Source organism: Muntiacus reevesi, chromosome 2 (assembly GCF_963930625.1).
Source record: "Muntiacus reevesi chromosome 2, mMunRee1.1, whole genome shotgun sequence".
Classification (NCBI taxonomy): Eukaryota; Metazoa; Chordata; class Mammalia; order Artiodactyla; family Cervidae; genus Muntiacus; species Muntiacus reevesi.
The window spans coordinates 282,389,279-282,405,868 of NC_089250.1; the positions used below are offsets into that span (position 1 = coordinate 282,389,279).

At 45.7% G+C, this 16,590-nt stretch overlaps 1 protein-coding gene across 1 annotated transcript; it reads right to left on the reverse strand.

Moving 5' to 3' along the window:
* Positions 1-5,784: 5,784 nt before the first annotated feature.
* LOC136161894 (xaa-Arg dipeptidase-like) lies at positions 5,785-7,742 on the reverse strand. Its single transcript, XM_065927023.1, is given in 3 exon segments — positions 5,785-7,100; positions 7,145-7,399; positions 7,402-7,742. Coding segments are annotated over 3 exon segments (1,290 nt in total). The 5' UTR covers positions 7,607-7,742; the 3' UTR covers positions 5,785-6,270.
* Positions 7,743-16,590: the final 8,848 nt, after the last annotated feature.

The following is a 16,590-nucleotide window of genomic DNA, read 5'->3' on the forward strand; positions in this document are numbered from 1 at the left end:
CCCAGCTCACAATACACTATTAAAGTAACTGATGGTGAAGTTTGGTATAGCACAGACATGGGTGCAAGTTTTTGTCATGGTCATAGGATGAAGCCAGATGTTAGTAAAATGTATTGTATACCTTCTGGTACTCCAATGTGAAATGCAAATATTCCCAGTTTTATTCATAAGGCTATCATTATTAATATGGATGCTGTTGGATTAAATAGTTTTGTGACAGTCCATTGGCCTGAGAAAAATAAACAATGACAGTTATCATGAGTAATATTGATGTGGTGGATTGTGTCAAGTATTTATTTGATGCTTCTGTTACTCCTGGGTTGAAATTATTTATTATGATGGGGATCATGCCTAATATATTTCTTTCAAAGCCAAATAGATAAGTAATCAATTGAGATAATTATAATGACAATAAATCCTGAGACAATAGTTGATAGGATAATGATAAAGATGATGGGACTTGTTAGTACAGAAAGGGTATACATGAACATTTTTGGGGTACAGGCCCAGTAGTTTAATTAGCTGACCTTACTTATAGAATGTGGTGTAATTTGGTAGCACAAAGAACTTTGGATTCTTAGTGGTATGTTCAGTTCCTATAATTCTAGATATAAGAGGATTTAAATATCTATTATTTACTCTCTCAAAATAACTCTAGTCAGACACATTTTTTATGCTTGTGGAAGAGTACTTGATAATAAGATGGATAAGGATATGTGTCATGTGCATAGGGCTTAGTGTTAGGGATTGAAAATATTTGAGAGTAAATATATTCACTGGTCATATTGGAATCAGGGGTATAATTCTCAAATTGATAGGAAGGAGACTGTTAATGATAGTGATTTGGTTCAGTTCAGTTGCTCAGTCCTGTCCGACTCTTTGTGACCCCGTGGACTGCAGCATTCCAGGCCTCCCTATCCATCACCAACTCCTGGTATCCACCCAAACCCATGTCCATTGAGTCGGTGATGCCATTTCACCATCTCATCCTTTGTCATCCCCTTCTCCTCCTGCCTTCAACCTGTCCCAGCTTCAGGGTCTTTTCAAATAAGTCAGCTCTTCGCATCTGGTGGCCAAAGTATTAGGGTTTAAGCTTTAGCATCAGTCCTTCCAATGAATATTCAGGACTAATTTCCTTTAGCATGGACTGGTTGAATATCCTTGGAGTCCAAGGGATTCTCAAGACTTCTCCAACACCACAGTCAAAAGCATCCGTTCTTCAGCACTAAGCTTTCTTTATAGTCCAACTTTCACATCTACACATGAATACTGGAAAAATCATAGCTTTAACTAGACAGATCTTTGTCGACAAATAATGTCTGTGCTTTTTAATATGCTGTCTAGGTGAGTCATAACTTTTCTTCCAAGGAGCAAGCCTATTTTAATTTCATGACTGCAGTCCCCATCTGCGGTGATTTTCAGTTCAGTTCAGTTCAGTTGTTCAGTCCTATCTGACTCTTTGCGACCCCATGAACCGCAGCACACCAGGCCTCTTATCTATCACCAACTCCTGGAGTTTACCCAAACACATGTCCATCGAGTTGGTGATGCCATCCAACCATCTCATTATCTGTTATCCCATTTTCCTCCTGCCCTCAGTCTTTCCCAGCATCAGGGTCTTTTCAAATGAGTCAGCTTTTCAGATCAGGTGACCAAAGGATTGGAGTTTCAGCTTCAGCATCAGTCCTTCCAATGAACATTCAGGGCTGATCTCCTTTAGGATGGACTGGTTGGATCTCCTTGCAGTCCAAGGGACTCTCAAGAGTCTTCTCCAACACCACACTTCAAAGGCATCCATTCTTCAGTGCTCAGCATTCTTTAGAGTCCAACTCTCACATCCATACATGACTACCAGAAAAACCATAGCTTTGCCTAGATGGACCTTTGTTGGCAAAGTAATGTCACTGCTTTTTAATATGCTGTCTAGATGTGTCATAGCTTGTTTCCGAAATAGTAAGCATCTTTTAATTTCATGGCTGCAGTCACCATCTGTAGTGATTTTGGAGACCCCCAAAATAGTCTGTCACTGTTTCCACTGTCTTCCTATCTATTTGCCATGAAGTGATGGGACCAGGTGCCATGATCTTAGTTTTCTGAATGTTGAGTTTTAAGCCAGCTTTCTCACTCTCCTCTTTCACCTTCATCAAGAGGCTCTTTAGTTCTACTTCACTTTCTGCCATAAGGGTTGTGTCATCTGCATATCTGAGGTTTTTGTTATTGCTCCTGGCAATCTCGATTCCAGTTTGTGCTTCCTCCAGCCCAGCATTTCTCATGATGTATTCTGCATATAAGTTAAATAAGCAGGGTGATAATACACAGCCTTGACATACTCCATTTTATGTTTGGAACCAGTCTGTTGTTCTATGTCCAGGTCTAACTGTTGCTTCCTGACCTGCATACAGGTTTCTCAGGAGGCAGGTCAGGTGGCCTGGTATTCCCATCTCTTTCAGAATTTTCCATAGTTTATTGTGATCCACACAGTCAAAGACTTTGGCATAGTAAAAAAAAAAAAAAAAAAAAAAAAAAACCAAAAACAAAAACAGAAATAGATGTTTTTCTGGACCTCTCTTCCTTTTTTGATGATCCAGCGGATGTTGGCAATTTGATTTCTGGATCCTCTGTCTTTTTTAAAACCAGCTTGAACATCTGGAAGTACACGGTTCATGTATTGCTGAAGCCTGGTGGACCCCCTCCCCTCCAAAAAAAAATCTGTCACTGTTTCTGTTGTTTTCCCATCTATTTGCAATGAAATGATGGGACTAGATGCCACAACCTTAGTTTTCTGATTGGTGAGTTTTAAGTACACATTTGTCATAGAGGGTGTTTGCTTTCACCAGTGCATTTGCTTGGCAGAACTCTATCAGCCTTTCCTTGCTTCACTCCGTGCTCCAAGGCCCAACCTGCCTGTTACTCCGGGTGCTTCTTGACTTCCTTCTTTTGCATTCCAGTCTTGCAGGTCTTCATAGAGCTGTCCAACTTCAGCCTCTTCAGCAACACCGGTCAGGGCACAGCCTGGGTTTACTGTGATATTGAATGGTTTGCCCTGGAAATGAACAGAAGTGCTTCTGTCATTTTGAGACTGCATCCAAGTACTGCATTTCAGACTCGCTTGTTGACTATGATGGCTACTCCATTTCTTCTGAGGGATTCTTGCCCACAGTAGTAGATATAATGGTTTCAATAATATGTGAACTGTCAGCATCAAAATGTTCAAGGTGGTTTTAGTAAAGGCAGAGGAACCAGAGATCAGATTCCCAACATCCACTGGTCACTGAAAAAGCAAGAGAGCTCCAGAAAAATATCTATTTTTGCTGTATTGACTATGCCAAAGCCTTTGACTGTGGATCACAATAAACTGTGGAAATTTCTGAAAGAGTTGGGAATGCCAGACCAACTGACCTGCCTCTTGAGAAACCTGTATGCAGGTCAGGAAGCAACTGTTAGAACTGGACATGGAACAACAGACTGGTTCCAAATTCGAAAGGAGCGTGCCAAGGCTGCATATTGTCAGCCTGCTTATTTAACTTATATGCAGAGTATATCATGAGAAATGCTGGGCTGGAGGAAGCACAAGCTGGAATCGAGATTGCCAGGAGCAATATCAATAACCTCAGAGAGGCGGATGACACCACCCTTATGGCAGAAAGTGAAGAAGAACTAAAGAGCCTCTTGATGAAACTGAAAGAGGAGAGTTAAAAAGTTTGCTTGAAGCTCAATATTTAGAGGAGAAGTTAATGGCACCCTACTCCAATACTCTGGCCTGAATAATCCCACGATTGGAGAAGCCTGGTAGGCTGCAGTCCATGGGGTCGCGAAGAGTCAGTCACGACACAGCGACTTCAGTTTCAATTTTCACTTTCATTGTTTGAAGAAGGAAATGGCAACCCACTCCAGTGTTCTTGCCTGGAGAATCCCAGGGATGGGGGAGCCTGGTGGGCTTCTGTCTGTGGGGTTGCACGGACACGACTGAAGCGACTTAGCAGCAGCAGCAGCACCATTCAGAAAACTAAGATCATGGCATCTGGTCCCATCACTTCATGGCAAATAGATTGAGAAACCGTGGAAACAGTGGCTGACTTTATTTTCTTGTGCTCCAAAATCACTGCAGATGGTGATTGCAGCCATGAAATAAAATGACGCTTAGTGCTGTTAAGAAAAGATATGACCAACCTGGGCAGCATGTTAAAAAGCAGAGGCGTTATTTTGCCAACAAAGATCTGTCTAGTCAAGGGTATTGTTTTTCCAGTAATCCTGCATGAATGTGAGAGTTGGACTATAAAGAAAGCTGAGTACCGAAGAATTGATGCTTTTGAACTGTGGTGTTGGAGAAGACTCTGGACAGTCCCTTGGACTGCAAGGAGATCCAACCAGTCCATCCTAAACATAATCAGTCCTGAAAGTTCATTGGAGGGACTGATGTTGAAGCTGAAACTCCCATACTTTGGCCACCTAATCTGAAAAACTGACTCACTGGAAAAGACCCTGATGCTGGGAAAGATTGAAGGCAGGAACAGAAGGGGCCGACAGAGGATGAGATGGTTGGATGGCATCACCGACTCAGTGGACATGAATTTGAGTAAACCCCGGGAGTTGGTGATGGACAGGGAGGCCTGGTGTGCTGGAGTCCATGGAGCTGCAAACAGTTGGACACGACTGAGCGACTGGACTGACTGATGTTTCTATCATATGCTGGAGCAGCAATTGCGTCACACTCGAGTGACTCTGAGGAGATACCCCACGTCCAGGGGCAAAGGAGAAGCCCCAGAAAGATGGTACGAGGGGCGCAGTCACATTCAGAATCAAACCCCACACCTGCCAGAGACACTCAGGGGGCTCAAACGCACCCTGTGCACACCAGGACCTACACCCACACGGAGACTGAGACAGAACTGTGTCTGGGTGTGTCCTGAGGGACACGGGTCAGCAGTGGACTGCCGCAGGAACAGGGGTTCTAGGTGCAGCAGACCTGGGTATGGCATAAGCCCCCTGGGAGAAGTTCACCGTTAACCCACCACAGAGCCGCCAGAACGTGCACAGGACTGGGGAAAGAGACTCCTGGAGGGCACAGCAGAACCTAGTGCACACCAGGACCCAGGAGAAAGGAGCAGTGACCCGCAGGAGACTGACCAGGACGTGCCGTGAGTGTCCAGGGGTCTCTGCTGGAGGCGTGGGTTGGTGGCGGCCTGCTGCAGGTTGGGGCACTGACTGTAGCAGGGCCTGCATGGCATTTTTTTTTTTTTTTTTATTCACAGCTTAATGTATTTGTTTTACTGGATACTTTTCACATTCTTTTATCATGATAAAGAAAGTCACACCAGGAAAAACGAATATACTTCTTAGTTTATACTAGCATGGGGCTTAAGGCAGCTTAGAATTCTGTCCCCTAAATTTAATAAACTACTGAGCTTACTCAGGCTGGACAGGCTAGCTTCTGAGGAAAAGCCTGAACAGGGCTGCTGGGTAGAGGGGACCAGTTCCATGACATTAACATTCAAGATAAGCAGACATCACTCCCCTCACCATATTCTTCTAGGGCACCTGGGGCCACCACGCCAAAACCTTACAGGAAGAGTCTAATCCTACCCAGCTACCATTTTCCCTATTACAATAATATGGAATGAGAAATAGCACTTCAATGCCACTTCTCAGAGTAAGTTATATACAAAAAAGAACATTTTCATTTGCTTTCAAACGGTAGCGTAAGCTCATTCTTTGCACCTGAGTTTCTAGTTATTTCCCACACCACTTCTGATTAAAAGCCTACTTTTATTATCAATGAAGACAGTCTCTAGACCAAAATAGATACAGATATTCCAAATGAATCTTCCCTAAATTTAGAACGGGAATTTTTAAACAACTTTATAGAACAGTGTTACCAATACCAAAAATATCTTTCATGTGCCCATTATGAATATAAGGCCTGAAATCTCTTGGATCTTTTAAAATACACTCACACACCATATGGCTTTATAAAATATTATCACCAATAAACCATGTGTCATCCAGGTTGTTTATGAAATGCCAGCTCTGAAAGGTTACAATTTCATCAGCCACAGATTTGCGAAATTTTCACCCTAGATATGAGGTGAGGTAATATGTTTTTTCCACATCGTGTCCTCACCTTTCAGGTAAGAGGAATTTGACTCTTTTAAGACTGAAAAACAAGCCATGCCCTCCTCGCTCATTAAAAAAGATTACAGGAAAAAAAATCATCACTTCTTCTGAATGATCTGTAAGTAGCTCCTAAACCCTCCTTTTATTCTACTGCATTTAAAACTCTTCTTCTTGAAGTTTCAATTTGAAGTCCTCTCTGATTCTTTCCAGCAACTCTGGCTTAAAAATAACATCCAGTGCAGTCATTGCCAGAGCTTTGGCTGTTCTCAAAGTGTAGAACTGAGCTTCCTGTGATCCTGGAGCTTCAGTGTACTGTTCTGTATGATTCAAGGCATTAGATCCAATGTGAAAATACAGATGAATCCCGGGAACCACAAAAGAAACGTTTCCAAAATCGGTAGATCCTGAAGGTCCACTGAACATAGCATCTTCTGAAAGGAAGTCTATTCCTAGCTTTTTTCCGTTTTCAACATAAGCTTTCCACAGACTCTTATTGGGAAGAACATTGTAATAATCACGTGCTCCACCGTCAATTTCCACTGTGCACCCAGTGGCCAAAGCTGCAGCTCTGAAGCTATCTTCTGCCTTTTTGGTCAAAACTGGAAGCTCTTTCATTGAGGGTGCACGGAAGTAATAGATTAACTCAGAATAAGAGGGGATGATATTGGGTTTTACACCACCATTTTTTATTATACTGTGAACTCTCCAGGCGGGCTTCAGCTGCTGTCTCAACAAGGACAGATTGGTGTACGCGAGGACGGCAGCATCCAAGGCGTTCAGCCCTTCCCAGGGATAGGCGGCGGCGTGAGACGCCTTTCCGTAGAACTTCACAGTCACATCATGTTCAGCAACGTCAGGTAGATAAGCGGCATTCTCTTGAGATGGATGGGCCATAAAAACAACATCAAGATTTTTGAAAGCCCCGGCTTCAATTAAATCAATTTTGCCACCACCATCTTCTTCTGCAGGGGTTCCCAGGACAATCACTAATTCGATTCCACCAGCTCAACCAGGCAGATTTATTGGTCACCAAACACCTTCACCGGCAGAGGCAGCCCGGCGAGGCTCTCCAGGGCCCCCTTCACGCCCAGGGCGGCCGCCGCCCCGACCTCGGCCATCAGGTTGTGGCCGCAGGCGTGCCCGAGGCCGGGCAGCGCGTCGTACTCGCAGAGGAAGCCCAGGTGCAGCGGGCGCGGCGCCGCCCAGCCCCCCGGAGACCCCCACTCGGCGCGGAAGGCCGGGGCCAGCTGGTAGTGCGGCTGCACCGCCCACGCCCCGGCGGGGCCTCGCTCCGGAAGAAGCGCGTCAGCACGCCGTGGGCCTGATGCTCTCCGTAGGCCAGCTCGGGCTCGCTCCAGATGGCGCGGCTCAGGGCCCCCAGGCGCTCGGCCGCCGCGTCGATGCACTCCGCGGCGCGCAGCTTCAGCAGCTCCAGCTCGGAGACGCTGGCGCAGGCACCCGCTTCCACCGGCTGCTCCTCTCCGGGCCTCATCGTGCCCACAGCCGCTGGCCGGTCAGCAGCTCTCTCCCTGGACCGCTGGCTGGCTCGCTCCCGGGCCCACCGAGCCTGCGGACCCGCCGGGCGTCCGCGGAGGTCGTCGCCGCCGCTCCCGGGAGGCCGGCCCCGCCGCTCCCGGGAGGCCGGCCCCGAGTCCCCGCCCCGCCTCCAGAGCCTCGCCCGCCGCATGGCATCTTTTGAAGGAGGTCGCCATTATCTTCATCACCTCCACCATAGTTTGGCCTCAGGTCAAAAAACAGAGAGGGAACACAACCTCGCCCTTCAACAGAAAATTGGATTTCCATCAGACGGCAGACAGACTGAAAACCACAATCACAGAAAACTAACCAATCTGATCACATGGACCACAGCCTTGTCTAACTCAATGAAACTATGAACCGTGCTGTGTAGAGCTAGCCAAGACGAACGGGTCAAGGTGGAGATTTCTGACAAAACATGGGCCACTGGAGAAGGGAATGGCAAACCACTTCAGTATTCTTGCTTTGAGAACCCCATGAGCCGTATGAAAAGGCAAACAGATAGGACACTGAAAGATAAGCTCCCCAGGTCGGTAGGTGCTCAATATGCTTCTAGAAATCAGTGGAGAAATAACTTGAGAAAGAATGAAGAGAGAGAGTCAAAGAAAAAGCAACACCCAGTTGTGGATGTGACTGGTGATGTAAGTAAAGTCTGATGCTGTAAAGAGCAATATAGCATAGGAACTTGGAATGTTAGGTCCATGAATCAAGGCAAATTAGAAGTGGTCAAACAGGAGATGGCAAGAGTGAACATTGATATTTCAGGAATCAGCAAAATAAAATGGACTAGAATGGGTGAATATAATTCAGATGACCATTATGTCTTTTGGGCAAGAATTCCTTAGAAGAAGTGGATTAACCCTGATAGTCAACAAAAGAGTCCGATGCAGGACTTGGATGCAATCTCAAAAAGGACAGAATGATCTCTGTTCATTTCCAAGGTGAACCATCCAATATCACAGTAATCTAAGTCTATGCCCCAAGCAATAAGAGTGAAGAAGCTGAAATTGAATGGTTCTATGAGGACCTACAAGACCTTCAAGAACTAACACCCAAAAAAGGTGTCCTATTCATTAAAGGGGACTGGAGTGCAAACGTAGGAAATCAAGAAATATCTGGAGTAACGGGCAAGTTTGGCCTTGGAGTACAGAATGAAGCAGGGCAAACCCTAATAGAGTTTTGCCAAAAGAATGCTTTCACCATAGCAAACACCCACTTCCAACATCACAAGAGAAGACTCTACACATGGCCATCACCAGATGGTCAATACCGAAATCAGGTTGATTATATTCTTTGCAGCCAAAGATGGAGAAGCGCTATACAGTCAGCAAAAAGAAGACTGGGAGCTGACTGTGGCTCAGACCATGAACTCCTTATTGCCAAATTCAGACTTAAATAGAAGAAAAACGGAAAAACCACTAGACCATTCAGGTATGACCCAAATCAAAACCCTTATGACTATATAGTGGAAGTGACAAATAGATACAAGGGATTATATCTGCTAGAAAGAGTGCCTGAATAACTATGGATGGAGCTTTGTGGCATTGTACAGGAGGCAGTGATCAAGACCATCCCCAAGAAATAGAAATGCCAAAAGGCAAAATGGATGTCTGAGGAGGCCTTACAAATAGCTCTGAATAGAAGAGAATGAAAGGCAAAGGAGAAAAAGAAAGAGATACCCATTTGAATGCAGAGTTGCAAAGAAGATCAAGGAGAGATAAGAAAGCCTTTCTCAGTGACCAGTGCAAATAAATAGAGGAAAACGATAGAATAGGAAAGACTAGAGATCTCTTCAAGAAAATTAGAGATACCAAGGGAATATTTCATGCAAAGATGGGCACATTAAAGGACAGGAATATTAGGTACCTAACAGAAGCAGAAGATATTAAGAAGAGATGGCAAGAATACACAGAGGAACTGGACAAAAAAGATCTTTGTGGCCCAGATAATCATGATGGTGTGATCACTCACCTAGAGCCAGACATCCTGGAATGGGAAATCAAGTGGGCCTTAGGAAGCATCACTATGAACAAAGCTAGTGGAGGTGATGAAATTCCAGTTGAGCTATTTCAAATCCTAAAAGATGATGTTGTGAAAGTGCTGCACTCAATATACCAGCCAATTTGGAAAACTTAGCAGTGTCCATAGGACTAGAAAAGGTCAGTTTTCATTCCAATCCCAAAGAAAGACAATGCCAAAGAATGCTCAAACTACTGTACAATTGCACTCATCTCACATGCTTGCAAAGCATTGCTGAAAATTCTCCAAGCCAGGCTTCAACATAGCGTGAACCATGAACTTCCAGATGTTCAAGCTAGATTTAGAAAAGGCAGAGGAACCAGATATGAAATTGCCAACAACCATTGGATCATCAAAAAAGCAAGAGAGTTCCAGAAAAACATTTACTTCTGGTTTATTGACTATGCCAAAACTTTTGACTGTGTCGAAAATTCTTCAAGAGATGGGAATACCAGACCACCTGACCTGCCTCCTGAGAAATTTGTATGCAGGTTAGGATGCAACAGTTATAACTGGACACGAAATGATAGACTGGGTCCAAATAGGATAAGGAGTACGTCAAGGCTGTATATTGTCACCCTGCTTATTTCACTTAAATGCAGAGTACATCATGAGAAACGCTGGGCTGGAAGAAGCACAAGCTGGAATCAAGATTGCTGGGAGAAATAGCAATTACCTCAGATATGCAGATGACATCACTCTTATGGCAGAAAGTGAAGAAGAATTAAGGAACCTGTTGATGAAAGTGAAAGAGGAGAGTGAGAAAGTTGGCTTTAAACTCAACATTCAGAAAACTAAGATCATGGCATCTGGTCCCATCACTTCATGGCAAATAGATGGGAAAACAGTGGACACAGTGGCTGACTTTATTTTTTTGGTTTGCAAAATCACCACAGATGGTGATTGCAGCCATCAATTAAAAGACACTTGATCCTTGGAAGGAAAGTTATGAGCAACCTAGACAGTATATTAAAAAGCAGAGACATTACTTTGCCAATAAAGTTTCATCTAGTCAAGGCTGTCGTTTTTTCAGTAGTCATATATGGATGTGAGAGTTGGACTATAAAGAAAGCTGAGCACAGAAGAATTGATGCTTTTGAACTGTGGTGTTGGAGAAGACTCTTGAAGAGTCCCTTGGACTACAAGGAGATGCAAACAGTCCATCTTAAAGGAGATCATCCTGGGTGTTCATTGGAAGGACTGATGCTGAAGCTGAAACTCCAATCCTTTGGCCACCTGATGTGAAGAGCTGACTCATTGGGAAAGACCCTGATGCTGGGAGGGATTGGGGGCAGGAGGAGAAGGGGACGACAGAGGATGAGATGGTTGGATGGCATCAGGACTCAATGGACATGAATTTGAGTAAACTCCGGGAGTTGGTGATGGACAGTGAGGCCTGACATGCTGCAGATCATGGAGTTGCAAAAAGTCAGACATGACTGAGCAACTGAACTGAACTGAGGATAAAAATTTGTTGTGTCATGCGTTGAAGTTATGTAAGAATCATGCTATTGTTTTAATAAAACCGGGATCAGCATAGGGTTCGGATAAGTCAATGGCACCCCATTCCAGTACTCTTGCCTGGAAAATCCGATAGACGGAGGAGCCTGCTAGGCTGCAGTCAATGGGGTCACAGAGTCAGACACGATGGAGTGACTTCACTTTCAGTTTTCACTTTCATGCATTGGAGAAGGAAATGGCAACCCACTCCAGTGTTGTTGCCCAAAGAATCCCAGAGACCGAGGAGCCAGGTGGGCTGCCGTCTATGGGGTTGCACAGAGTCGGACACGACTGAAGCAGCTTGGCAGCAGCAGCAGCGGCAGCACAGGGTTATACAAAACAGGTCCACACCCCCCTGGCCCCGCTTTCTCACATCCACGCCCCCGTGCCCTGCATCCCCACATCCACGCAGCGCAAGCCAGCAGTCTGCCTCCTCTTTCCAGTCAGTCTTTGGGCTTCGCTAAGGTGATTTAGCCCTGGGGAAGGAAATGGCAACCCGCTCCAGGATTCCTGCCTGGAAAATCCCATGGACTGAGGGGCCTGGTGGGCTATAGTCCATGGAGTCGCAAAGAGTCGGACACAGCTGAGCGACTGAGGTGTTATACAAAATTGCCTGTATTGCCGCCGTGTTTGCATCTGCCGTCCACACCATCATCCAACGAGCAGGAAGGATATAATCCCTGCTCCTTCTCAGCCAGTAAGAAATTGGAAGAGATTATTAGTGGTAACAAGAATTAGTATTGTAACAAGGAAAAGGAGTGTTTGAAGAATCAGTTAATGTTGCGGTCTGAGTGAACGGATCATATTGCGAGGTCTATAATTGATCATATGACAAATAGGGCCACCAGCACACATTATTGAGACATAATCTATTTTAGAGCTGAATGATAGCTTAAGGGTTTGTAGTGTGATTCAGTGCCAGTTTGAGATAATAATCTCTTGGCCTGTATACATGAATATTATTGTTGGAATTAAGCTAATGGTGAAGGCATATGAGATAATCTTACATATAGAGGGTATGTGTTGTTTTTATAAATGTTAGTGCTTGTTATTATGATCGATAATATATATAGTGAGGCTAGAGTGAAAGAGGAAATTTAATTTATTACTTTTATTTGGAGTTGCATCAATTATTTGGTTCCTAACACCAATGGATAAAAGTTTGAAAAAGCCATGCTGTTAGTCATGGGAGCATAGAATCAGCAATTCTTATATACTTCTGTGGTAAATAAGAAGGTATTGTTTTCTCTTCCTAGATTCACAATCAAGTGTTTTTTTCTAAACTATATATACAGTATAGGGGGCCTAGAATGATTTTTGGGTTTAAGGATAGGAGTAGAAGAGGTAGGATGGGTAATGATATGAGAGCATTTTCTCATGTAAAAGATGGAGAGATACTGTTTATGTGGTGTGTGTATTTGCCTCACTGTGTTGTAATGACTATATATATATATATATATATGACTATATAATGACTGTAATGACTATATAGAAAGAGTACAGGGCAGCAATTAGTATATGAATTCCTATATAAAATAACTGCAATGTTTGATCACGAGAAGCATATTACTGCAAATAGCTCTCCAATCAAGTTAATAGTTGGGGTTAGAGCTAGGTTTGTTTAACTTGCTGGTAATCATTAGGTTGCTATTAGTAGGAGGAACATTTGTAGGCTTTAGCCTAGGATTATTGTTTGGCGATGGACCTGGTAAATTGAATTTGCAGGCCGAACAATACAGAGGATGTAAGACTATGGGCAGTTATCAGGGCTGTGACTCCTGTAAAACCTCAAGGTGTTCGGGTAAGGATGGCAAAGTGCTATGTGGCTGACAGAAGAGTACGCAGTGAGTGACTTTAGGTCTGTCTGGCATAAGCAAATGGAGCTGGTTATAATTATGCCTCATAAGGACAATAGAATGAGTGGATACCCTATGAAGTCTGTTGCTGGGTTTCAAATTATTGTAATTTGTAATTCGTAGTATACCATGGCATCCAAATTTTAGTAGTGCTGGCAGCATAGCCAGAACTATAAAGCCTGCATAGGGGCCTCTTCATGTGCTTTAGGTAGTCAAAGGTGGAGGCCATGAAATGGTATTTTTACTATAAAGGCAACTATGCATACTAACCATATGAAACCATTGGATCAAGAGTTGGATACTCATTGGACTGAGCATTAGAATAATGAAAGGTCCTATAAAAGCTACATCTGCTGACCTCAGCCTCCCACTCCGTCCCTCCACCGCCCCCTCCTCCTCGGAGAGCGCCAGTCTGTCCCCTCAGTCCCCGAGTCCATTTCTGTTTCATGTGTGTGTGCTCAGGTGTTCAGTTGTGTCTGACTCTTTGCAACCCCATGGACTGTAGCCCACCAGGCTCTTCTGTCCATGGGATTCTCCAGGCAAGAATTCACCGTTGGGTGAGCACAGGCTTGTGGTCACTCTGACCTGTCTCAGACCTCTCAAAAGCCATCTGCTCAGTGAGTGTAGGCACATGGTCACTCTGTTCTGTCACAGACCTCTCAGAGGCCATCCGCTGGGTGAATAGATGTTTGTGGTCACTCTGCTCTGTCACAGACCTCTCAAAAGCCATCCAATGGGTGACTGCAGGCTCGTGGTCATTCTGACCTGTCACAAACCTCTCAGAGGCCATCCACTGGGTGAGTGCAGGCTCGTGGTCACTCTGGTCTGTCACAGACCTGTCAGAGGCTGTCCACTGGGTGAATGCATGGTTGTGGTCACTCTGGTGCGTCACAGACCTATCAGGGGCTTTCTGCTGGGTGAATGCATGCTTGTGGTCACTCTGATCTGTCACAGACCTATCAGGGGCTGTCTGCTGAGTGAATGCATGCTTGTGGTCACTCTGCTCTGTCACAGACCTATCAGAGGCCATCGGCTGGGTGAATGCATGCTTGTGGTCACTCTGGTCTGTCACAGACCTGTCAGAGGCTGTCTGCTGTGAGTACAGGCTCATGGTTGCTTTAGTCTGTCACTGACCTCTCAGAAGCCATCTGCTGGGTGCATGTGGGCTCTTGGTCACTCCGGTGCACAGTTTCCACAGGGTTGTCGAGGGGCACCGTGTGGCTACCCCAGCTGGGGGCCACCTATTGCATTCTTGCTGCCCCCAAGCTACGTCTGGAGAAGGCTAATCCCAATGAGAAGCTACTTTCAAACTTCAGCACACATCCCAGGAACTCGTCTTCCAGCCTAAGTAGGTCACTCGGGGTTTCCTGTGTTAGTGCTCATAGCTCACATCCCCTAGAGAGTGGGCCGGGTCTGGGGACACATGTCCTCTGCTGCTAAAAGTGACATTAGACTGTGTTCCCAGGGATGGACCACAAGGGGTGATGGGAGAACGTCTGCCCTACCTTCTTGGAGGCACTGTGCCCCCAGCCCCTGCCTTCTCCCCATTCAGGTATGGAATGTGGGAGAGCAGGAGGGGGAAGCTGGGTCCCCAGTGAGACCCTCTCAGCAGAGCTGGGCCTGGGTCAGGCTTGGAGGGTGTGACCGAGAGTTTGCTGGACAGGACGGCATATTTAGAGGGCCTCCTGCAGTGCAGGTTTAAGGGCTAGATAGCAAGTAAGTGCAGAGCATGGTGGCTGAGCTGACGGCTGTGGATCCTGCAGGCTGAACGCTGAGCCCTGAACGTTGGAAGGTTGTCTGGAGTCACAGGACGTGCTTGCTCTCTCTGCTGAGATGATCTCAATGGGGACCTAGGTTCCCCCTCCTACTCTCTAGAAGCCATCAAACTGAAGCCACTTCTCATGGTGAACCCTGAGGAAACTCAGGAAAGAAAAGAATACCTGCTTTCCAGCAGCTGTCAGACTGCAGCCACTCCCCACTGTGAGCCCCGAGGAAACTCAGGAAAGAAAAGAACACCTGCTTTCCAGCAGCCATCAGACTGGAGCCACTCCCCACTGTGAGCCCCGAGGAAACTCAGGAAGGAGAAGACAGGATGCTGGTCCCAGGTGTTAAGGTGTGTGTCAAAGGGGATGATTTCAGTGAGATGGCTGGTGCATTTTCCCACACACAGAAAAGTGGTAAGTTCCTTAACTTTAGATGCTGCCCCCTGGTTTTGAAGTCCTAAAAGATTTGTACTGAATAAAAGAACTCTCAACATCTGTATTATAATATTATTATGTCTATACATATGAAGTAGAGACTTTCCAAAGAACAACAAAGACATCTCAACATTCAGCACACTGGCACCAGTGGTGGGCACTCCCCAAAAGGTGCAACTAGTGGAGCAATTAGAACACTCATCACCCTTTTCCCATAAGATTGTGGAATGGACGCTGAGAGTGGGGAATTGTTACGGGGAAGAACAACATCTGACTCCATGTTGAATGTTTTACTTTAACCTTTGCTTCCTGTTGGTCTGTTTGCTACAGGGATACTGTCCATACATAATGGCCTGCCTCAGGAAACCCCGCCCCTCTGCCTCTGTCCAGGACCTGTCCACCTGTGGATGGCTACAGGAGGGAGAAAGTAACACATCTCCCTCCGATACTGGCCATTCCAGGAGATATTTGCCAGATTAATGGCCTTTTTACTGTATTTCCTCACCTCCCAGCTCTGTCTTCTATAAAAGACACTGGCATCCAGACCCTGACAAGATGGTTTCTTGGAGATATTTTCTGCTATCTTCTCAATCTCCCAGCTTTCCAAGTAAAGTAATATTTGTTGCCTCAGCACCTCAGCTCTGATTTATCGGCCTGTTGTGAGGCATGCAGAGCGAGCTTGGACTTGGTAACAAGCCCACATGCCTTGCAGTCAAGATATCAAAACATAAAATGGAAGCAATATTGTAGCAGATTCAATAAAGTCTCTGAAAATGGGCCATATAAAAAGATCTGAAACCATAAACCAAAAGGAGCTCAGTGGTTGTCTGAAATATTTAGAAAGGAGTTCGTGCCCCTCTTGCCCATACCCCCTGAAGCCACAGTGGACAGTTAGGCCTGTCCATTCAGGACACCCTCTCCAGTCCCCAGCTGGAGGTGCTCTGCCCCCAATGCCCGCCTGGGTCTCAGGAGGTGGCAGGGACACACCCTGGGGTGTCTCCTCTCTGGTCCAGGGGAGCGTCACACCAGCCACCCTGTCTCCCTGCCCATAATAAATAAGGAGGGTTGTCAGGACCTGGGTGAGTGATGCTGTGGGCACCTGGACTGCTTCGTCCTTGTGAGATTTCGTGTGAAAACAACACAGAAGGGGAACCAGCTAAGAGGGATCCAGGAAGCAGTGAACCGCTCTTCACATGGACCCTGTGAGACCCAAGACTCACTCTGCCCACCCTGCTCTGACTTTTGGGAACTGGCCTGTGTCATTCTCTGTGCAGGAGGTCGGAAGGACAACCTGGTCACTCTTTCACCTCCTGAGACCCAGGTGGGCCCTGGGGGCAGCAGCACCTCCAGCTGGGGTCCAGAGAGGG